Source organism: Mesocricetus auratus, unplaced genomic scaffold, assembly GCF_017639785.1.
Source record: "Mesocricetus auratus isolate SY011 unplaced genomic scaffold, BCM_Maur_2.0 Super-Scaffold_100028, whole genome shotgun sequence".
In the NCBI taxonomy this organism is placed as follows: domain Eukaryota; kingdom Metazoa; phylum Chordata; class Mammalia; order Rodentia; family Cricetidae; genus Mesocricetus; species Mesocricetus auratus.
In genome coordinates this window covers 11,231,820-11,248,500 of record NW_024429209.1, presented here as the reverse complement: position 1 = coordinate 11,248,500, position 16,681 = coordinate 11,231,820, and the positions used below count along the sequence as shown (strand labels likewise).

The 16,681-nt window shown below is 50.7% G+C and overlaps 1 protein-coding gene across 1 annotated transcript in view; it reads left to right on the top strand.

Moving 5' to 3' along the window:
• The first annotated feature begins 1,932 nt into the window (after window positions 1-1,932).
• The window catches only part of LOC101825013 (phospholipid transfer protein), a 26,499-nt gene continuing 11,750 nt past the window's right edge, over window positions 1,933-16,681 (top strand). The window contains exons 1-9 of the mRNA XM_005084990.4: window positions 1,933-2,081; window positions 10,234-10,425; window positions 11,032-11,142; window positions 11,226-11,325; window positions 12,951-13,079; window positions 13,585-13,740; window positions 14,826-14,889; window positions 14,973-15,036; window positions 16,215-16,306. Of these exons, the coding sequence (XP_005085047.1) occupies window positions 11,043-11,142; window positions 11,226-11,325; window positions 12,951-13,079; window positions 13,585-13,740; window positions 14,826-14,889; window positions 14,973-15,036; window positions 16,215-16,306 (705 nt within the window). The 5' untranslated portion in view covers window positions 1,933-2,081; window positions 10,234-10,425; window positions 11,032-11,042. The remainder of the gene's footprint in view (window positions 2,082-10,233; window positions 10,426-11,031; window positions 11,143-11,225; window positions 11,326-12,950; window positions 13,080-13,584; window positions 13,741-14,825; window positions 14,890-14,972; window positions 15,037-16,214; window positions 16,307-16,681) is intronic.

The following is a 16,681-nucleotide window of genomic DNA, read 5'->3' as shown; positions in this document are numbered from 1 at the left end:
GCATAGAGGTCATTTGGGCTGTCAGCCACCTCTGGTCCTGGTTGTGGGAGCTTGGGGGGCCCCTGGCTGTGAAGGTCATTTAGATTACTAGCCACCTCCAGTCCTGGTTGTGGGAAAGTGGTATGGCCTGGCCCAACAGAGAACATGAATCACCAGGCTGTTAATCACTTCCAATTCCCAGATTTCTGGATGGAGGAACAGGTTTTACATGTTTCCCATTGGAAAGATAATTCTGCCTGCTTAACATTCCTTGTTTCTCTGGAGACGTGTTCCTGCTGTGCTCCCATCACTACATAAAGGTTCTCCTCCTTTGTTGCCTGCTTTCTCTTCTCTCTCTCTCTCTCTCTCTCTCTCTCTCTCTCTCTCTCTCTCTCTCTCTCTCTCTCTCTCTCTCTGAGTGTGTTTGTCTGTATATTCACCTGTGTATGGATGTGCACCCGTGTGCGAGTGTGGAAATCAGAGGTTGTCATTGGGTGTCTCCACTTGATCCCTGAGGCAGGGTCTCTTGCTGAACTGGAGTTGATGTGACTGATTCGGTCAGTGGAGCAAGCCAGCTGGCCCCGAGGATCCCCTATCTCAGTCTGCACCTGCCAAGCACTGGGAGCATAGGTGGTTGCTGTGTCCACTAAGCTTTTTACATGGGTTCTGGAGATCCAAACTTCTGAACTCTGGTCCTCTTTGCTTAGAAAGTGTTTAATTCACTAAGCCGCCTCCCCAGCCTTCTGGTTTTTGTTTGGTAGTGGTGGTTGTTTCTTGAGATAGGATCTCACTGCACTGCTCTGACTAGCCTGAAACCACGTACACTAAGCTGACAGCTTAGAGAACTCTCCCTGCCTCTGCCTCTGAGTGCTCAGATTAAAGGCTGAGTAGTACTGCAGCTAGTTGACTTTGATTTTCTTTTTTTTTTTTTGTTTTTGTTTTTGGAGGCAGGGTTTCTCTGTGGCTTTGGAGGCTGTCCTGGAACTAGCTATTGTAGACCAGGCTGGTCTCGAGCTCACAGAGATCTGCCTGCCTCTGCCTCCCGAGTGCTGGGATTAAAGATGTGAGCCACCAACGCCCGGCTGACTTTGATTTTCTGATCCGCCTGCCCCATCCTCCTAAATACCAGGTGAAAGGATTCAGGCATTATGCTGGCCTGCCCCTGTTACCTGGCAGAATGCACTCAGGCAGTACTCCGGTCAGCCCAGGGTTCCAAGAGCACTAGTCTGCACGCAGGTGTAAAGGACCCCTTTAAAAGACAGACCCTGCCCACTTACACTCTCTTACCTTCTTGCCCTTCCTCTTCCTCTTCCCTCTCTGCTCTTCCTCTTACCCTCTTCATCTCTTATGTCTCTCCCCCTCTCGCCTTTCCCCTCCCCCAACTGTAATAAACTATGGTTAATGTATCTCTTTTGGTTCCTGTCCCATCCCGCCGGTTCGGCTGTCTTTTTAACTTAAACAAAAGAACAACACCAGGAGTCTTCTACTGCTCTGGCTAGTTTTTTGTCAACTTGACACAAGCTAGATTCATCAGAGAGGAGGAAGCCTATAAAATCGTGTAGGACATTTTCTTAACTAGTGATGGATGGGGGAAGGGAGGGCCCAGCCCACTGTGAGTGGTGCCAGCCCTGGGCTGGTTGTCCTGGGTTACATAAGAAAGCAGGCTGAGAGAGCCAGTTAGCAGCACCCCTCCATGGCTTCTGTATCAGCTCCTGCCTCCTGCTCTGAGTTCCTGTCCTGACTTCCTTTGAGGATAAACAGTGGTATGATAAACAGTAAGCCAAGTAAACCCTTTCCCACACAACTTGCTTTTTGGTCATGGCGTTTCATGGCAGCAACTGAAACCCTGAAACAATTACTTTGTTTTCCCATTTCCTTCTCCCTCCCCCCTCTTTCTTTGAGACAGGATCTTGCTCCATAGCCCTGGCTGCCCTTGAATGCCCCAGATAGACCAGGCTAACATGAAGTCCTCCTACTTCTGCTTCCCAAATGCTGGGATACAGGCTTGCACCGTCAAACCCAGCTTCCCACTTCGGGGTAAGGAATACTGCTCTGAACAGCCACACGCAAGCGTTTGTGTCAGCATACATTTCCCTCTGTTGGTGAGTACGGCTTAGGAGTAAGAACCTCTGTGTAGTAAATATACCTCAGCTGCAGGAGGCTGCAGAGCTGGGCCCTGAAGCAGCCACGCTGCTTACACCCTCCGACCCTAAAAGTTCTAGTCAGTTGAATGTCTGTAATCACGCCCGTGGTGGAGGCAGGAGAATCAGAAGCTCCGGGACTTTCTTTACTACAAGTTGAGTTCAAGGCCAGCTGAGTCTTTAAAATCCTCTCGGATAAATTCCTACCTGTGTCCAAATCCAGTTAAGACAGGATCTGGGTCTTGGTTTGGGACAAACACTTAGCCACCTGCCTCCCTTCCTTCTTTCCTTGTTTATGTTTTATGGCTGGGCTTTGTTGTTTTGTTCTGTTTGGGGTTTTTGAGCAAAGTGTCGTGAATCCCAGGATAGCCTCAAAAATCTCTATGTAACCAAGGGGGACATTGATCTCCCTGTCACTATTTCCAGTGCGCTGGGACGACACATGTGAGTCCCTATGCCTGGTTTATGGACCACTGGGAATCAAATCTATGGCTTTGTGCATGGCAGGCCAGCACTCCTAACAAGAGAGCCACATCTCCAAACCTTGTTCTTTTTGAGACAGTCTCCTTGTGTGGGCCTGGAGCTCACAACAATCCTTCAGCCTCAACTTCCCAGATGCTGGGACTATAAGTATGAGCTACCACGGCCGGGCGTTGGTGGCGCACGCCTTTTATCCCAGCACTCGGGAGGCAGAGGCAGGCGGATCTCTGTGAGTTCGAGGCCAGCCTGGTCTACCGAGCGAGTTCCAGGACAGCCTCCAAAACAATACAGAGAAACCCTGTCTTGAAAAACCAAAAAAAGAAAAGTACTGGTTTGTGTACAGTCAACTGAGATCCCAAGGGACCACCTCCCATGACCATAGGGATCTGTGGGCCTCAGAGGAGATTAGGAAAGTATGACATTCCTGGCCACAGACCAGCTCCACATAACCCTGGAGAAAATCAAGGGAATGGATGGTGCCAGCAGAAAAGAGCTTAGAGGCTCAGCAGGAAACTAGGCCAGGGCCTATGCAGCCAGCCACTGACTGCCTCCCTTTGAGGGGTCAGCCACCCATCCTTGGATGTAACAGATGTTTATGGAGTTAGAGTAAACATGGGTGTCAGGAGAGTGGGGGCAGGAGGAACTGAAATTCAAAGTCACCTTCTGCTGTATAGTGAGATAGTGGGGTAAGAGCAGCCTGATGTCAATGGGACTGTCCTAAAGAGAGGGGGGGGAGGGGCAAGGAAAGACACTAAGTAACACAATAGCGGTAGGGAGGGGACTCTCTCCCTCTGGGTGGCAGGGAAAAGCCAGCAGTTTATCAAGCCTGTTATGTGGCCCACATAGTGGCAGACTTGTGGAATTACAGGAGGAGGTAGCAAGAGCTAGGACCCTTAGTGTCTGCAGGTAGCCAGGATCCCGCTTTAGTCCTGTGTGTGTAGTATGTAATGAGGGACCAGTAGAGGGTTCTAAAGGGTAAAAAAAAATGTTGTTTCTACCCATTTCCCCTGCTCCCTTTGTCGAGACAGGCTGGCTTTGAACTTTTTTCTTTGTTCTTTTTTTCTTTTGGTTTTTCCAGACAGGGTTTCTCTGTAGCTTTGGAGACTGTCCGGGAACTCTGTTTGAAGATCAGGCTAGCCTGGAACTCACAGAGATCTGCCTGCCTCTGCCTCACGAGTGCTGGGATGAAAGGCGTGGGCCGCCACGCCCTGCTTGGCTTAGAACTTTGATCCTCCTGTCTCAGCCTCCCATACACACTGGGATTCCAGGCAGGTGCTACCATGCCTAGCATCCTTGTTTTCCTCTTTCTCGCTCTTCCACTTTATTTATTTCTGTTGTAATTTTTAGAAAGGCATTTGCGGGCTGGAGGGATGGCTCAGAGGTTAAGAGCACTGGGTTCTCTTCCAGAGAACCTAGGTTCAATTCCCAGCACCCACATGGCAGCTCACAACTGTCTGTGGCTCCAGTTCCAAAGAATCTGGCACCCTCACACAGACAGACTTGCAGGCAAAACACCAATGCACACAAAATAAATAAATTAACTTTATAAAAGAAAAAGAAAGACATTTGTCACCATTCTCAACTTCTCTTCCACTCTCTAAAAGAAACTTTTGGTTGCTACAGAGAGACTAGACCTGTAGGGAAGGGAGTGCTGTCCAGGTAGACATCAAAGGTGGCTGGTAGAGACAGGGGTATAGCATGGAGCATCAAAGGTGGCTGGTAGAGACAGGGGTATAGCGTGGAGCATCTTTTGGAAACACCAGGGTTTGCTGACTGTGGGTGAAGAAGAAAATCGAGTTGAGGATGGTGGGCCGACTCTAGCTTGGGGAAAGGAGGGGGTCACCATCTGGGATGGAGAAGACGGACAGATGTGCAGAGCTGGGTACTGCTCAGGTAGGGGTTGACAACCTAGATCTAGACAGGAGGAGGGCCCGAAGATGTGAGTTGGTGGTCCCTGTTAGATCAAAGCCCGGTTGTTTGGCCTGGCCCCAGAGATGTTAAGATTAGTACATCCTGGAAATCTTCAATAGTTGGAATGCGTTGAATGTTTTGTTTTGTTTTTCATAACCTTCAGGAAGGCCCTAAAAAACAAAACAAAACACCAAAGCTGGCAATGGTAGCACAACTGAAGAGAAAGTCCCTCCCTCTGTTTCCCCTTCCTCCAGAAGCTGGGGTGTTTTGTCACCAGACACCTAAACTACCCTGCTACGGATGCTGCACCCCTCACCCCAAGGGTCTGAGGCTGGAAAGTCCATGTGGAATGCAATGAAGCCCAGAGGGTCAAAAGACCTGGGACAAGGGAGGGCGGAGGCTCCTGTGAGTCAGGGTCAGGCCGATGAAGGAAGCTGAGAAATGGGGAAGGCTGGCTGGAAGACAGTTTACCTTGTGGAGAGCTTGAAGGAAAATCGTGAGGGGCTCAGGCTGGGCCCCAGAGCACCTTTGAAAACGCTGGGTAGGGTGTGGTGTCGAGAAAGCTAGAGTTGGAGAAGTGGAGGCTGCGAAGTCTTGTGGCATGCTCGCTGTCTGGACAGCCCCTTAGTGAGAGCCTGTCAAGTGACAGACCCTGTCTCAGAAAGAAAGAAACAAAAAAGCAAGGTTGAGGCACCTGATACAGGAAACCTGACTTACACACACACACACACACACACACACACACACACACACACACACACGCCCAGCAGCACGGTGTCCCACCTTTAATTCAGTATTTAGGAGGTTGAGACAGGCAGGTGGATCTCTGGGGATTTGAAGCCAGCCTGGTCTACATAGCAAGTTTCAGGATAGCCAGGGCTTCATAGAAAGATCCTGTCTGAAAAACAAATAAATAGGGGACTGGCAAGATGGCTCAGTGATTAAGAGCACCTACCGGTCTTTCCCGAGGACCTGGGTTCGATTCTAGCACCCATAAGACAGTTCACAATGGTCTATAATTCTAGCTCCAGGGAATTCAATGCCCTCTTCTGACCTCTTTGCATACCAGTCAAAGCTAGTGGTGCACATATATACATGCTGGGGAAACATTCATCCCCACTAAACAAACAAGAGAGGGGGAAGAAAACAATTACAAAATAAAAGAGGGGAGGAAGAAGGCTGGATAAAAGTTTAGTGAAGAGCGCTTGCCTAGTACAGACAAGGCCCAGTGCCACAGTAAGAAAACAGCAAAACTAATGAATGGGATGAGAAAGTCGGAGGCTCATCAAGGCCAATACCAGGGTCGAGACAGAGAGGCTCAGGTCAGCGGGTAAACTCTAGAAAGGACCTGAGAAAATACTACCTTGGAAGAAACTTTCAAACCCTCTGGTTTCAAACCTGGAAAGGCCTCTAGGGACCAGGCAGAAGATTCTTTCCCCAGAAAAGGGAACTGGTTTTCAAGAAGGAAATGGAAAAGAAAAGAGGAACACACACTATATCTTCAAACATTGGTAGCCACAGAGAGACAGCCAACGCTTCTTCCCGGCTGAACTCAAAAAGACCTAGCCCTGTATTTCCCTTTTCCCTATTTGGTAAATGTCCAGGCCCCAGGGGGACTGTTTGGTCCGGCTGCATTCTGGAAACAGATGCAATCATGGTGTTTTTGGTCAGAAGACTGCCCTTTCCCATGCTGGCCACCCCGGTCTCCTGTCATGTGCTCCCAGGCCATCCTGTGCCGACCCCGGCAGGTACAGGAGCTGCAGCTCTGAGGATGGAGGACTGGGATAGGCTTGTTTCCTGAGGGCAACTTGGGTGGGCACTGGAGTGGGGGTGGGCAGGAGGGGAGATGGCTGATTCAGCTTCCTCAAGCTGGGCTGCAGTCCAAAGAAAACACAGCTGGAGGTGATGAAGGGAAAGCGTCAGGCGGAGAATGATACATGTTAGCATCTTGGGCAGAAATCCAGCTTGGCATCCCGGGGTCAATGGAGGTTGTGTTTATTTGCTTGGACCAGACATCCCTCCTTCCCTGTCCTTGTACTTCAGTTGCTCAATCTGTTTAACAGAGAGGCAGTAAGATGGGACAGTGACACTTCTCAGCCATCCTACCTACTCAAAAGACTGAGGCAGGAGGGCCCCAAACTCAAGGCCTGGCTGGAATATAGCAACTTAGTAAAACCCTGCCTCAAAGTAAGAAGTGGAAAGTAGGCTTGGGAGGCCAGTGAGAAGGCTCAGCGGGTAAAGACACTGCTGGCAATCCTGGTGTTCTGAGTTCAATCCCTGGGACGATATGTTAGAAGGAAAGAAAGGACTCAAGCAAGTTATCCTCCAGCCTCTGCACGCTTGTGACATTCACTACTCCTTCCCAATAGAAAGCAAAATATACTCGTAAGAAGGCTGGAGGTGTTCCAAAGCCACAGAGAAACCCTGTCTCGAAAAACCAAAAAAAAAAAAAAAAAAAAAAAAAAAAAAGAAGGCTGGAGGTGGCCAGGCGGTGGTGGCGCACTCCTTTAATCCCACCACTCGGGAGGCAGAGGCAGGCGGATCTCTGAGTTCGAGGCCAGCCTGGTCTACAGAGAGAGTTCCAGGACAGGCTCCAAAACAAAACAAAACAAAACAAAAAAAAAAAAAGAAGACTTGAGCCGGGTCTGTGTGGTTACAGAGTACTTGACAAATAGGCTAGCCTGGTGTCAGTGACATGGCTGGGATGGCCAGGCACAGAGAATTCCCTTTGAGTTCCAGAGGCTTCCATTTTCCTCAAAGCCATGGGGCAATGTGAAGGGCTTTGGCAGGGCTAAACGCCCCCCCCTGCCCTCCGTCACTCAGGGCAAGTTGTGACACTCAGGAAGATTGCTAAAGCCCTCCCGGGCAGGGCAGCACAGCACCACCGAGGGGTGAGACCAACACAACACACTGTGAGGGGAAGGGGAAACTGAGGAGGAGGCTGAGCCTGCCAGCCCCAGGCGCCAGGGTGAGGGAAGTGCACACCCGAGTCTGGGAGCTCACCTTCTCCTAGCCCACCAGGTCACGCCGTTAAACTGGGTTAAACAGTGAATTCCAGGCCAGCCAGGGTTACATATCAAGACCTTTTCTCAGAATAAAAACAAAGACAAAAAGAAAAGGAAAAGGAAAGTAACTGGGCTGTGTGGTTGGGGGTAAGCGCTAAGTGGGCAGGGAAGGAAGGGAGGTGCAGAAGGATGTCACTAGAGCGCAGAGTGACAAGAGCCAGCCTTAGGGAGGGGAAGAGCTTCCAGGACAGCCTTCAGCACAATGCAGAGAAAACCTGTCCCCAAAATAAAACAATAGAAAGAAGGTGGAAAAGCACAGACCCTGAGTGACTAGAAAGGACAGTATGCAGAGGCAGCGTGAAGGGCGAGGGAGGGGAGACCAGAGCGTGGGGGGGGGCAGGAGCCTCCAGGGGCGGAAATGTCAACGATTATACCTAACGTTTCTAAGCAACTGGGCACCACGTGATTATCTGAAAAAACGAAGATGGCAGGAGAGAAAGAGGCTGGAGGAGATGAGGGAGGACAGAAGGAAGGAAAGAAAGTCTCTCTTTTCTTTTAGTGTTTCAAGGCAGGGTCTCTCTGCGTAACAGCCCTGGCTGTCCTAGAACTTACTTTTGTAGACCAGGCTGGCCTCGAACTCACTGAGATCCACCTGCCTCTGCCTCCCCAGTGCTGGGATTGAAGGCATGCGCCACCACCGCCAGGCTGAAAGACAGTCTCTTGGAGGGTGTTAGGAACCAACTCAAGGGTTACTGCATCTAAGGAAACCTCACAGCACTGCGCTACGCCCCAGCCCCTAGGTTTGCTTCATTTTCTGTAACTGATTTCTTTTTTTTTTTTTTTTTTTTTGTTTGTTTTTTGAGACAGGGTTTCTCTGTGGCTTTGGAGGCTGTCCTGGAACTCGCTTGGTAGTCCAGGCTGGTCTCGAACTCACAGAGATCTGCCTGCCTCTGCCTCCCGAGTGCTGGGATTAAAGGCGTGCGCCACCAACGCCCGGCTCTGTAACTGATTTCTAATTATGTGTATGTGCCTTTTTGCGAGCCTATTGGGGGTTGTGTATGTGACTACAGTGCCTGCCACGGCCAGAGACATCATCCCCCGGAGCTGGAGTTTCAGGTTGTGAGCCACTGGATGTGGGTGCTGGGAATTGAACTCAGGTCTTCTTTAAGTGCACAGTAGGGGCTTAACCTCTGAGCCATCTTTCCAGACCCCAGGTTGGTATCTTGAGTCACAATCCAGGAAGACTACATGCCTGAACTCAAAGCCATTCAGACCTGTAATCCTCTGGATGGCCTCCACACTCTGCTACCTGCTCAGCTCAGTCCTGGTGTGAGCCTTTGATCACAATGGCATTCATTCCTTGCTAATGGTATGGCGTGGATTTGCCCAGCACTTGTAATAGATCCTTTTATATTTACAGTAACCTTCCATTAAGGCTGGGGCTATAGTTCACTTGGTAGCGTTTTGCCTAGCATGCACAAGGATCTGTCTGTACCGTCATCCCAGCACCACAGAGACCAGGAGTGATGTGGTGATGTGTACATCTGGGTACCTAGCACTCTGGAGATGGGAGCAGGAGGATCCGAAGTTCAAGGCCATCCTTAGCTGCACAGAGATTTAGGGTCAGCCTGGGTTACATGAGAACCTGTCTCAAAAACCAAAGAACACTCCTCCTCTCTAACCTCTGTGTTAACTGTTGCCATTTTAGGAGGAGAAAATAACCTTAGAGATTAAATGAGGGTCCTAAGGACTGACATCCTAGGATGAAAACGCTGGTCCCTTAGAAGAGTCTAGGCCTCTTCTTGGGCTATCCAGCCCACCTCCCACTGTTTACGAACAATCCCTTAGTTCTCAAGTAACAGTCACAGAATTTGGCCCTACCTCCAGTGTCCTGCCAGAAAGAATTCCTCTGAGAGCCAGCCTCTGAGACTATAAGAAGGTAAAACCAGATCTAGGGTGATTAGCCATTCTGGTTTGCCTGAGAATGAGTGGATCCCCATGCACAGTTCTGAATCCAGGAAGGTCCTGGACAACAAGAGACTACTTGGTCAGCTGAGCTGGCCGAGTGCTGAGTGATAAAGTACATGCTCAGTAAGCATCATTCGCAGTTCCCTCTTTCTCTCTCGTTGTCCACAAGGCTATAAAAAGGCGGCCAGCATCTCCTCTCTACGGTCCACTTTGGTGCTTGGAACTCTGTGGGCGGTGCAGGGGGTGCAGGCACACTGTGCGAGCCAACCAGTCTCAATGGTTCACTGAGGAATTCACAGTCCCCCAGGAAGCACAAACCTCCCTCTGGGGGTGATTCTAGTTGCCCCTGTGGTGTCCTTTTGGGCTTAAAATACTTGTTAGGACTTGCTTCCCCAAGAGAAGGTCCCAGGGTCCTGAAATTCTCTGGTAGTTGAGATCCCATAACAAATCCAGCAAAGGGATGGCGATGAGGGAAAGAAAAAGGGAAAATAGACTCGGGCCTCACATGAATGCCGAAACGGGAGTTCTCGGTAATGATTCTGTGTTGGATGAGGAAACTGAGTCTCCGTAGTAAAGTGAAGGGGTTTGTTGAAGAGTGTGCAGGAAGAGCTTAGGTGATTGGAATTTGAGGGCCGTGGGTGGCAAGTCGCCTTCTGCACTTTTCTCGCTCTTTTAAAAGCATGTACCCCCACTTGTCCAGACAGAAGCCGGGCTTGTCACAGGCTTGGTTCTGCCCTCTCCACCCTCAGGGCTGTCAGCGTCCCGCCCCGTCCCCTCCCAGCCCCTTAGGAGGAGGGGAGAACAGCAGAGAGGAGGGGGGTCGGAAGGCCCAGGCTTATAAAGGCTGCTGGACCCGCGCTGCCTGCCAGACCCTGCCGCCCGGATCCCCTGCACTGCCTGCCATCCCTCGTGATCGTGCCGTCCCCCAGGTCCAACACTAAGTGAGTTGGGGCGCGTCTCCATCGTACCCCTAGACCCTCCTGAGCCGCGTGGCCCACAGAACCCAGATGGAGAGGAGGGTGGATGAGGAGAGCGTTGGAATGGGGCACCAGGCTGAATGCCAGATGGGAGAGATTTAGGACCCGGGGAAGCCGGGGGAGCCGGGGAACCGGGGAACCCAGGAGACAGCGGTCAGGCGGGCCACCCCTGCATGCGCGGCCTGGGAGACCGCAAGCCACTCAGCAGGAATGCGCGTGTGGTGGTTGCCATATCAACACACCAGCCAGCACACGCCCTCCTCTGAAGGAAAAGGGAAAGTGGTGGGGAGGGGGAGGGGGGTGGCTCATCCTCCTGAGGTCCAAACTCGCCACGCGGAGGTTACACAAGGGAACCGAGCACCAAATCCTCTGGAGGCAGAGCGCAAATCGCATCGCGCTCCGGAGCCTTGGTTTCTGCATCTAGCAAATGGAGACAAGATTATTGGTTTTGAGTGCCCCAAACACTTTTATGAAGAGTAACGGTCCGGGCCAGCACCCTGTTCTAGTTGCACGTCCTAGGACAGGTTTTGAACCGCCCAGATGACACCCGCGACCTCACCCTGCCCCCAGGCCCGGTCGCCATGGCCCTGCTCCCGGCCCTCTTCTTAGCACTTCTAGCAGGTGCTCATGCCGAGCTCCCGGGATGCAAAATCCGCGTCACCTCCGCGGCGCTGGAGCTGGGTAAGGCGCACTGCGGGCGGCGTGGACCGGGTGGGGCGCTCTGGCTGCGGGTGCTGGAGCTGAGAGTCTCGGTGCTACCCTAGTGAAGCAGGAGGGGCTACGCTTTCTGGAGCAAGAGCTGGAGACCATCACCATCCCGGACCTGTATGGCAGAAAGGGCAACTTCTACTACAACATCTCCGAGTAAGTAGGGCCCGGGGGAGGGGCCTCAAGGGTGGGTGGGATGACCTGGGAGACCCCGGGGACTAGGCACGTAGGGGTTGTGGCCAATTAGAGTGGGACTCTAAGGAACGGGTGTGGCTACAAGGTAATGGATGGAGGTAGGCGGGCCCAAGAAAGAGTAATACGGACCAGTAGAATTGAAGCTTGGACCAAAGAACACTGGGAAGGTGCGATGGAAGAATTTCCCAGCGGATGAGACTATAGTCTCAGCATAGGGCGGAGCTAACAGGGAGGAAGTTTAGGGTGGGAGAGATGGGGGAGCTATAATGTGCGGTGAGTTAAAGTGATGGAGGCGAAGTCAAAGGACCAGGAAAGCTGAGTATGGCACCCGTCTGTGATCCTGGCATTACGGGGGGGGGGGGTAAGGATCCCAAGTTAAAGGCCAAAATTTGGGCTTTAAAAATCAAAACAAGGTCGGGCGGTGGAGGTGCACGCCTTTAATCCCATCAATCGGGAAACTAGAGGCCGGAGGATCCCCGAGTTCCAGGCCAGCCTGGACTATAGAGCGACTACTCTGAGAAATCCTGTTTCAAAAAAAGACAACAAAAACAGATTTAGCAATCACAGTTTGGATAGAGGATGAGGTGCAAGCAACCAGACTACATGGATCTCTTTATGTTTACTTAATTTTAAGATTTAATAATTTTATGTGCATTGGTGTTTTGTCTGCACTCATGTCTATGCTGGATTCCCTGGAACTGGAGATACACAATCCTGAGCATGTTACCCTGTGGGTGCTGGGAATTGAACTCCGGTCCTCTGGAAGAGTAGCCAGTGCTCTTAATTGCTGAAGCATCTCTCCAGTCCCTATTTGTTTATTCTTTTTTTTTAAAGATTTATTTATTTATTACATATACACCAGATTGAATTGTAGATGGTTGTGAGCCACCATGTGGGTGCTGGGAATTGAACTCAAGACCTCTGGAAGAGCAGTCAGTGCTCTTAACCTCTGAGTCATCTCTCCAGCCCTCCCCTATTTGTTTATTCTTAAGACAGGGTCTTGCCGGGCGGTGGTGGGGCACACCTTTAATCCCAGCACTTGGGAGGCAGAGGCAGGCGGATCTCTGAGTTCGAGGCTGGGCTGGACCAATAGCCTCCAAAACAATACAGAGAAACCCTGTCTCGAAAAACCAAAAAAAAAAAGACAGGGTCTTATTATGTAGCCCTGGCTGGCTCGGGATTCGCTCTATAGAGCAGGCTGGGCTTCTGAGTGTGGTGATTAAAGACAGGGTTTCTCTGTATACCCCTGGCAGTCTTGGAACTTGTTCCATAGACCAGGCTGGCCTCAAACTCAGAGATGACCTACTTCTGCCTCCCAAGTGCTAAGTAAGGTTAAAGGCAGGCACCACCATGCCTTTTAAGCATTAAATACCTAAGAGAAGAGGAAGGTCATTTTTAACCCCTGGGCCCAGAGAGCAGCATCTCTGAATTACCTAATCCAGGCTGGGCGCTTAGGGGGCAAAGGAAAACTCCATCCCACCCACCCAACTCCCCCAACCTTTAGCTAGAAGAGGGATGAAATCCCTGTGGGTGGGTAAGTCTGCTCCCCTTGGCCCTGGACCGACCCTGACTCCTGCCCTCTGCAGTGTTAAGGTCACACAGCTGCAGTTGATATCCTCGGAACTCCACTTCCAGCCGGACCAGGAGTTGTTGCTGAACATCTCCAATGCATCCTTGGGGCTGCACTTCAGGAGGCAGCTTCTCTACTGGTTCTTGTGAGGATCCCCGCACACTCAGGGGTGGGGCTGGTGGCTGGGCCCAGTTTCCACTAGCCTTCCAGGCTTCAGGTTCTCCCATCAAGAGGAGGGTTTGGTAGGCTGCTTTGGTAAAGGTAAAGAGGCGTTATGAGGAGGGTTTGCAAGCTTCCACTCCTCGCTGAGAGCTCCAGGCAGCAAATGGCTGTGAGGGGGTCATTCTCCTAAAAGTGTTATAGACGCCGGTGCATTGTGCATACTCCATTTAATAACTCCACACCCATGCTTATGCAAACAACACTAATTAAACTCAGTAGATCATTAAAGAAAAGTCCTGAAAGTAAGGGCAGGCCATGTTGGGGAGAGGGGCTCAGGCGGGGATGAGAGGGCAATGGGGATGCATGTGATCACAAACATTTCGTATACTTATGGAAAAAGAGGTATCATGTTGTGTGAGGTAAAGAGAATGGTAGTGACATCTCAGTTAATCCCTAACTGGGGTGAACATGAACCCCCCCTTCGGCAGCTATGATGGGGGCTACATCAACGCTTCGGCCGAGGGTGTGTCCATCCGCACAGGTCTGCAACTCTCCCAAGATCCCACTGGTCGGATTAAAGTATCCAATGTTTCCTGCGATGCCTCTGTCTCTAGGATGAATATGGCCTTCGGGGGAACCTTCAAGTAAGTCCTATCCCTAGTGCATATCTTTTGAGCCCCACAGTCTAGTTTCCCAGTGCTGAAAAGGACAAGTGCTAAGCTTGGGAATCCCACTGAATGTGTCCAAATCCTAGTCGCCCCCCCCCCACTTCCTGCCTGTGTGAACTTGGGCAAGTCGCTGAAGCTCAGTGCCTCAACTTCTTCTGGGAGATGGGGGGAGGAGAATGGAATCTATTTCACCAGATCATCGTGGACACTGTGTTGTCAGATATAGAATATTTAGAACAGTCCCTGGCATATAAGAATGTCTAAGTGCTGAGATTAAAAGTAGTTGCTGGGATTAGCTGGGCCTGGGTGGTGCACACCTTTAATCCCAGCACTTGGGAGGCAGAGGTTGGAGGGACTCTATGAGTTGGAGACCAGCCTGGACTGTCTTCAGTTCTAGGCCAGTTAGGGTCACACAGTGAGAACTTGTGTCAAACAAAGCCCAGGACACCCTGAAACTGTGTACATAACTGGGCCTGTTCTGCATTCTCAATAATAATAATAAGAAAAAGTGACATAGTGGGGATCCTGGGTCCTCGGTGTTGGTTTTTAGGGGAAACATGATAGATCTGTGATCTGGTGCTTGCACACTGTCAGATTTTGTTTGTTCCACAAGCGTAGTGTGTCCTGGGCCTTGAAGATCTAGAATGCCATTTAGAGCCCGGCTAGGATTTAAACAGATGTCAGCAGGACCCAGGAAGTGGAGCCAAGAGAGTGTTCAGGGTGGTGGGATTTCCATGGAGGGCGATCTGAGAAGACTACTGGAAAGGAGACATCTGAGTCAGGAGGCCACAGGGCAGGGACACTGCGGGGGCATGTGGAGTGTGAGGACTAGCTGTGGGGACCTCTGAGCAGCTCTGAGGCTGGAAGGCATGTGGCAGGGGAGGGAGCCTTGAGGGTCAAGCAGAGAGGGCCTGGGCTTGGATCCTGGAGAATTTTATGGAGCTGGCTGGAACTAAGGAGTCCTTGTTGTAACCGTTTCTTTTGGGCACTGTCATTTTTCCTGGGCCTGGCTTGTGGTTGGAGCAAGGGCTGGGCTAACCCAGACTTTCCTCTCCTTGCAGGGGGGTATATAACTTCTTGTCCACGTTCATCACTTCTGGGATGCGGTTCCTTCTCAATCAGCAGGTGTGGATGGTGGCAGACCTGGGTAGCAAAGTAGGGGTGGCTGGCTGGCTCTGAGAAGCCCTGACTCTGGCCCTGTCCCCCAGATCTGCCCTGTGCTCCACCACGCTGGGACAGTGCTGCTCAACTCTCTGCTGGACACAGTGCCGGGTGAGTCAGTGCTGGTGGGGCCTGCGGCTGGGGTGGGAGGGAGCTGCACCCTGCTCTCGTACAGGCCCCTTCTATGTCCATCCACAGAACAGTCCTGGGTTCAAGTGTGTCAATGACCTGCTGTCTAACCTTAAGGGGGGAAACTTCTCTCTGGGCTTCGGTTTCCTGATTTGAGGGGTAACACCTCCCCAGGGGTCGTCAGGGTCTTTAGTATGTGCTTGCTGATCTTGGGGCCCCGTTTGTCTCCATCAACTTGCGTTTCATGGGTGTTCAGTTAACATAAGTTTTCTTAAGTCACTGTGTCTGTCTACTGTGGATGAGCGATTTTGTTCCCTCAGGACCATTGGGTAAAGAACGTCGAAAAGGAAGGCAGGGGAAATGACTCTTTTTACCATCTTAAACATTTTAAAACTCATTGTGTGTGTGTGTGTGTGTGTGTGTGTGTGTGTGTGTGCGCACCCATGCCATGGTGTATGTGTGAGGTCAGAGAACAGCACTGTGGAGTTGATTGTCTCCTGCCTTTGTACTGATTCTGAGGACTGAACGCAGGCTTCAGGCTTTGGAGACACGCTCCTTTACCTAATGAGCCATTTCACTGGCCCCCTCCTTTTCAGTCTTACTTAGTGACTTGATGAAACCTTTCCAGTAGTCACAGTAGTAGGGGGAACTAACAATAGCTTCATTACTGAGCGTGTACACCACATTAAGTCTAAGTGCTTTCTACTTAAAGCCAATCTGATCTTCATAAGAACCCTATGAGGGAGAGTGTCACTGCTGATGAATGAATAAGAACCCTATGAGGAAGAGTGTCACTGCTGATGAATGAATAAGAACCCTATGAGGAAGAGTGTCACTGCTGATGAATGAATAAGAACCCTATGAGGAAGAGTGTCACTGCTGATGAATGAATAAGAACCCTATGAGGAAGAGTGTCACTGCTGATGAATGAATAAGAACCCTATGAGGAAGAGTGTCACTGCTGATGAATGAATAAGAACCCTATGAGGAAGAGTGTCACTGCTGATGAATGAATAAGAACCCTATGAGGAAGAGTGTCACTGCTGATGAATGAATAAGAACCCTATGAGGAAGAGTGTCACTATTGAATGAAAGACAGAGAGGTTAAGCACCAGACTCAATGTCACCCAGCTTGGAGTGACTTGAGTCCCTTTCTGCAGTGCGTAGTCCTGTGGATGAGCTTGTTGGCATCGACTATTCCCTCTTGAAGGATCCTGTGGTCTCCAATGGCAACCTGGATATGGAATTCCGGGTGAGCTTTGACCTCCAACCAACTTCCCTTCTCTCTGTGGCTGAGCCGGGCTCTTCAGGCAGGGCTGACTCTCCTCTGCTCCCTGCCGCTGCAGGTGTGGGTTCGAGCCTCACCTTTCTAACTGCATCCTGAGTCTCTATAGCTCTTTGTAAATGGATTTCTTTCTTTTTCTTTTCTTTCTTTCTTTTTTTTTTAAGATTTATTTATTTATTATGTATACAGTGTTCTGTCTGCATGTATGCCTGCAGACCAGAAGAGGGCACCAGATCTCATTACAGATGGTTGTGAGCCACCATGTGGTTGCTGGGAATTGAACTCAGGACCTCTGGAAGAGCAGCCAGTGCTCTTAACCTCTGAGCCATCTCTCCACCCGTA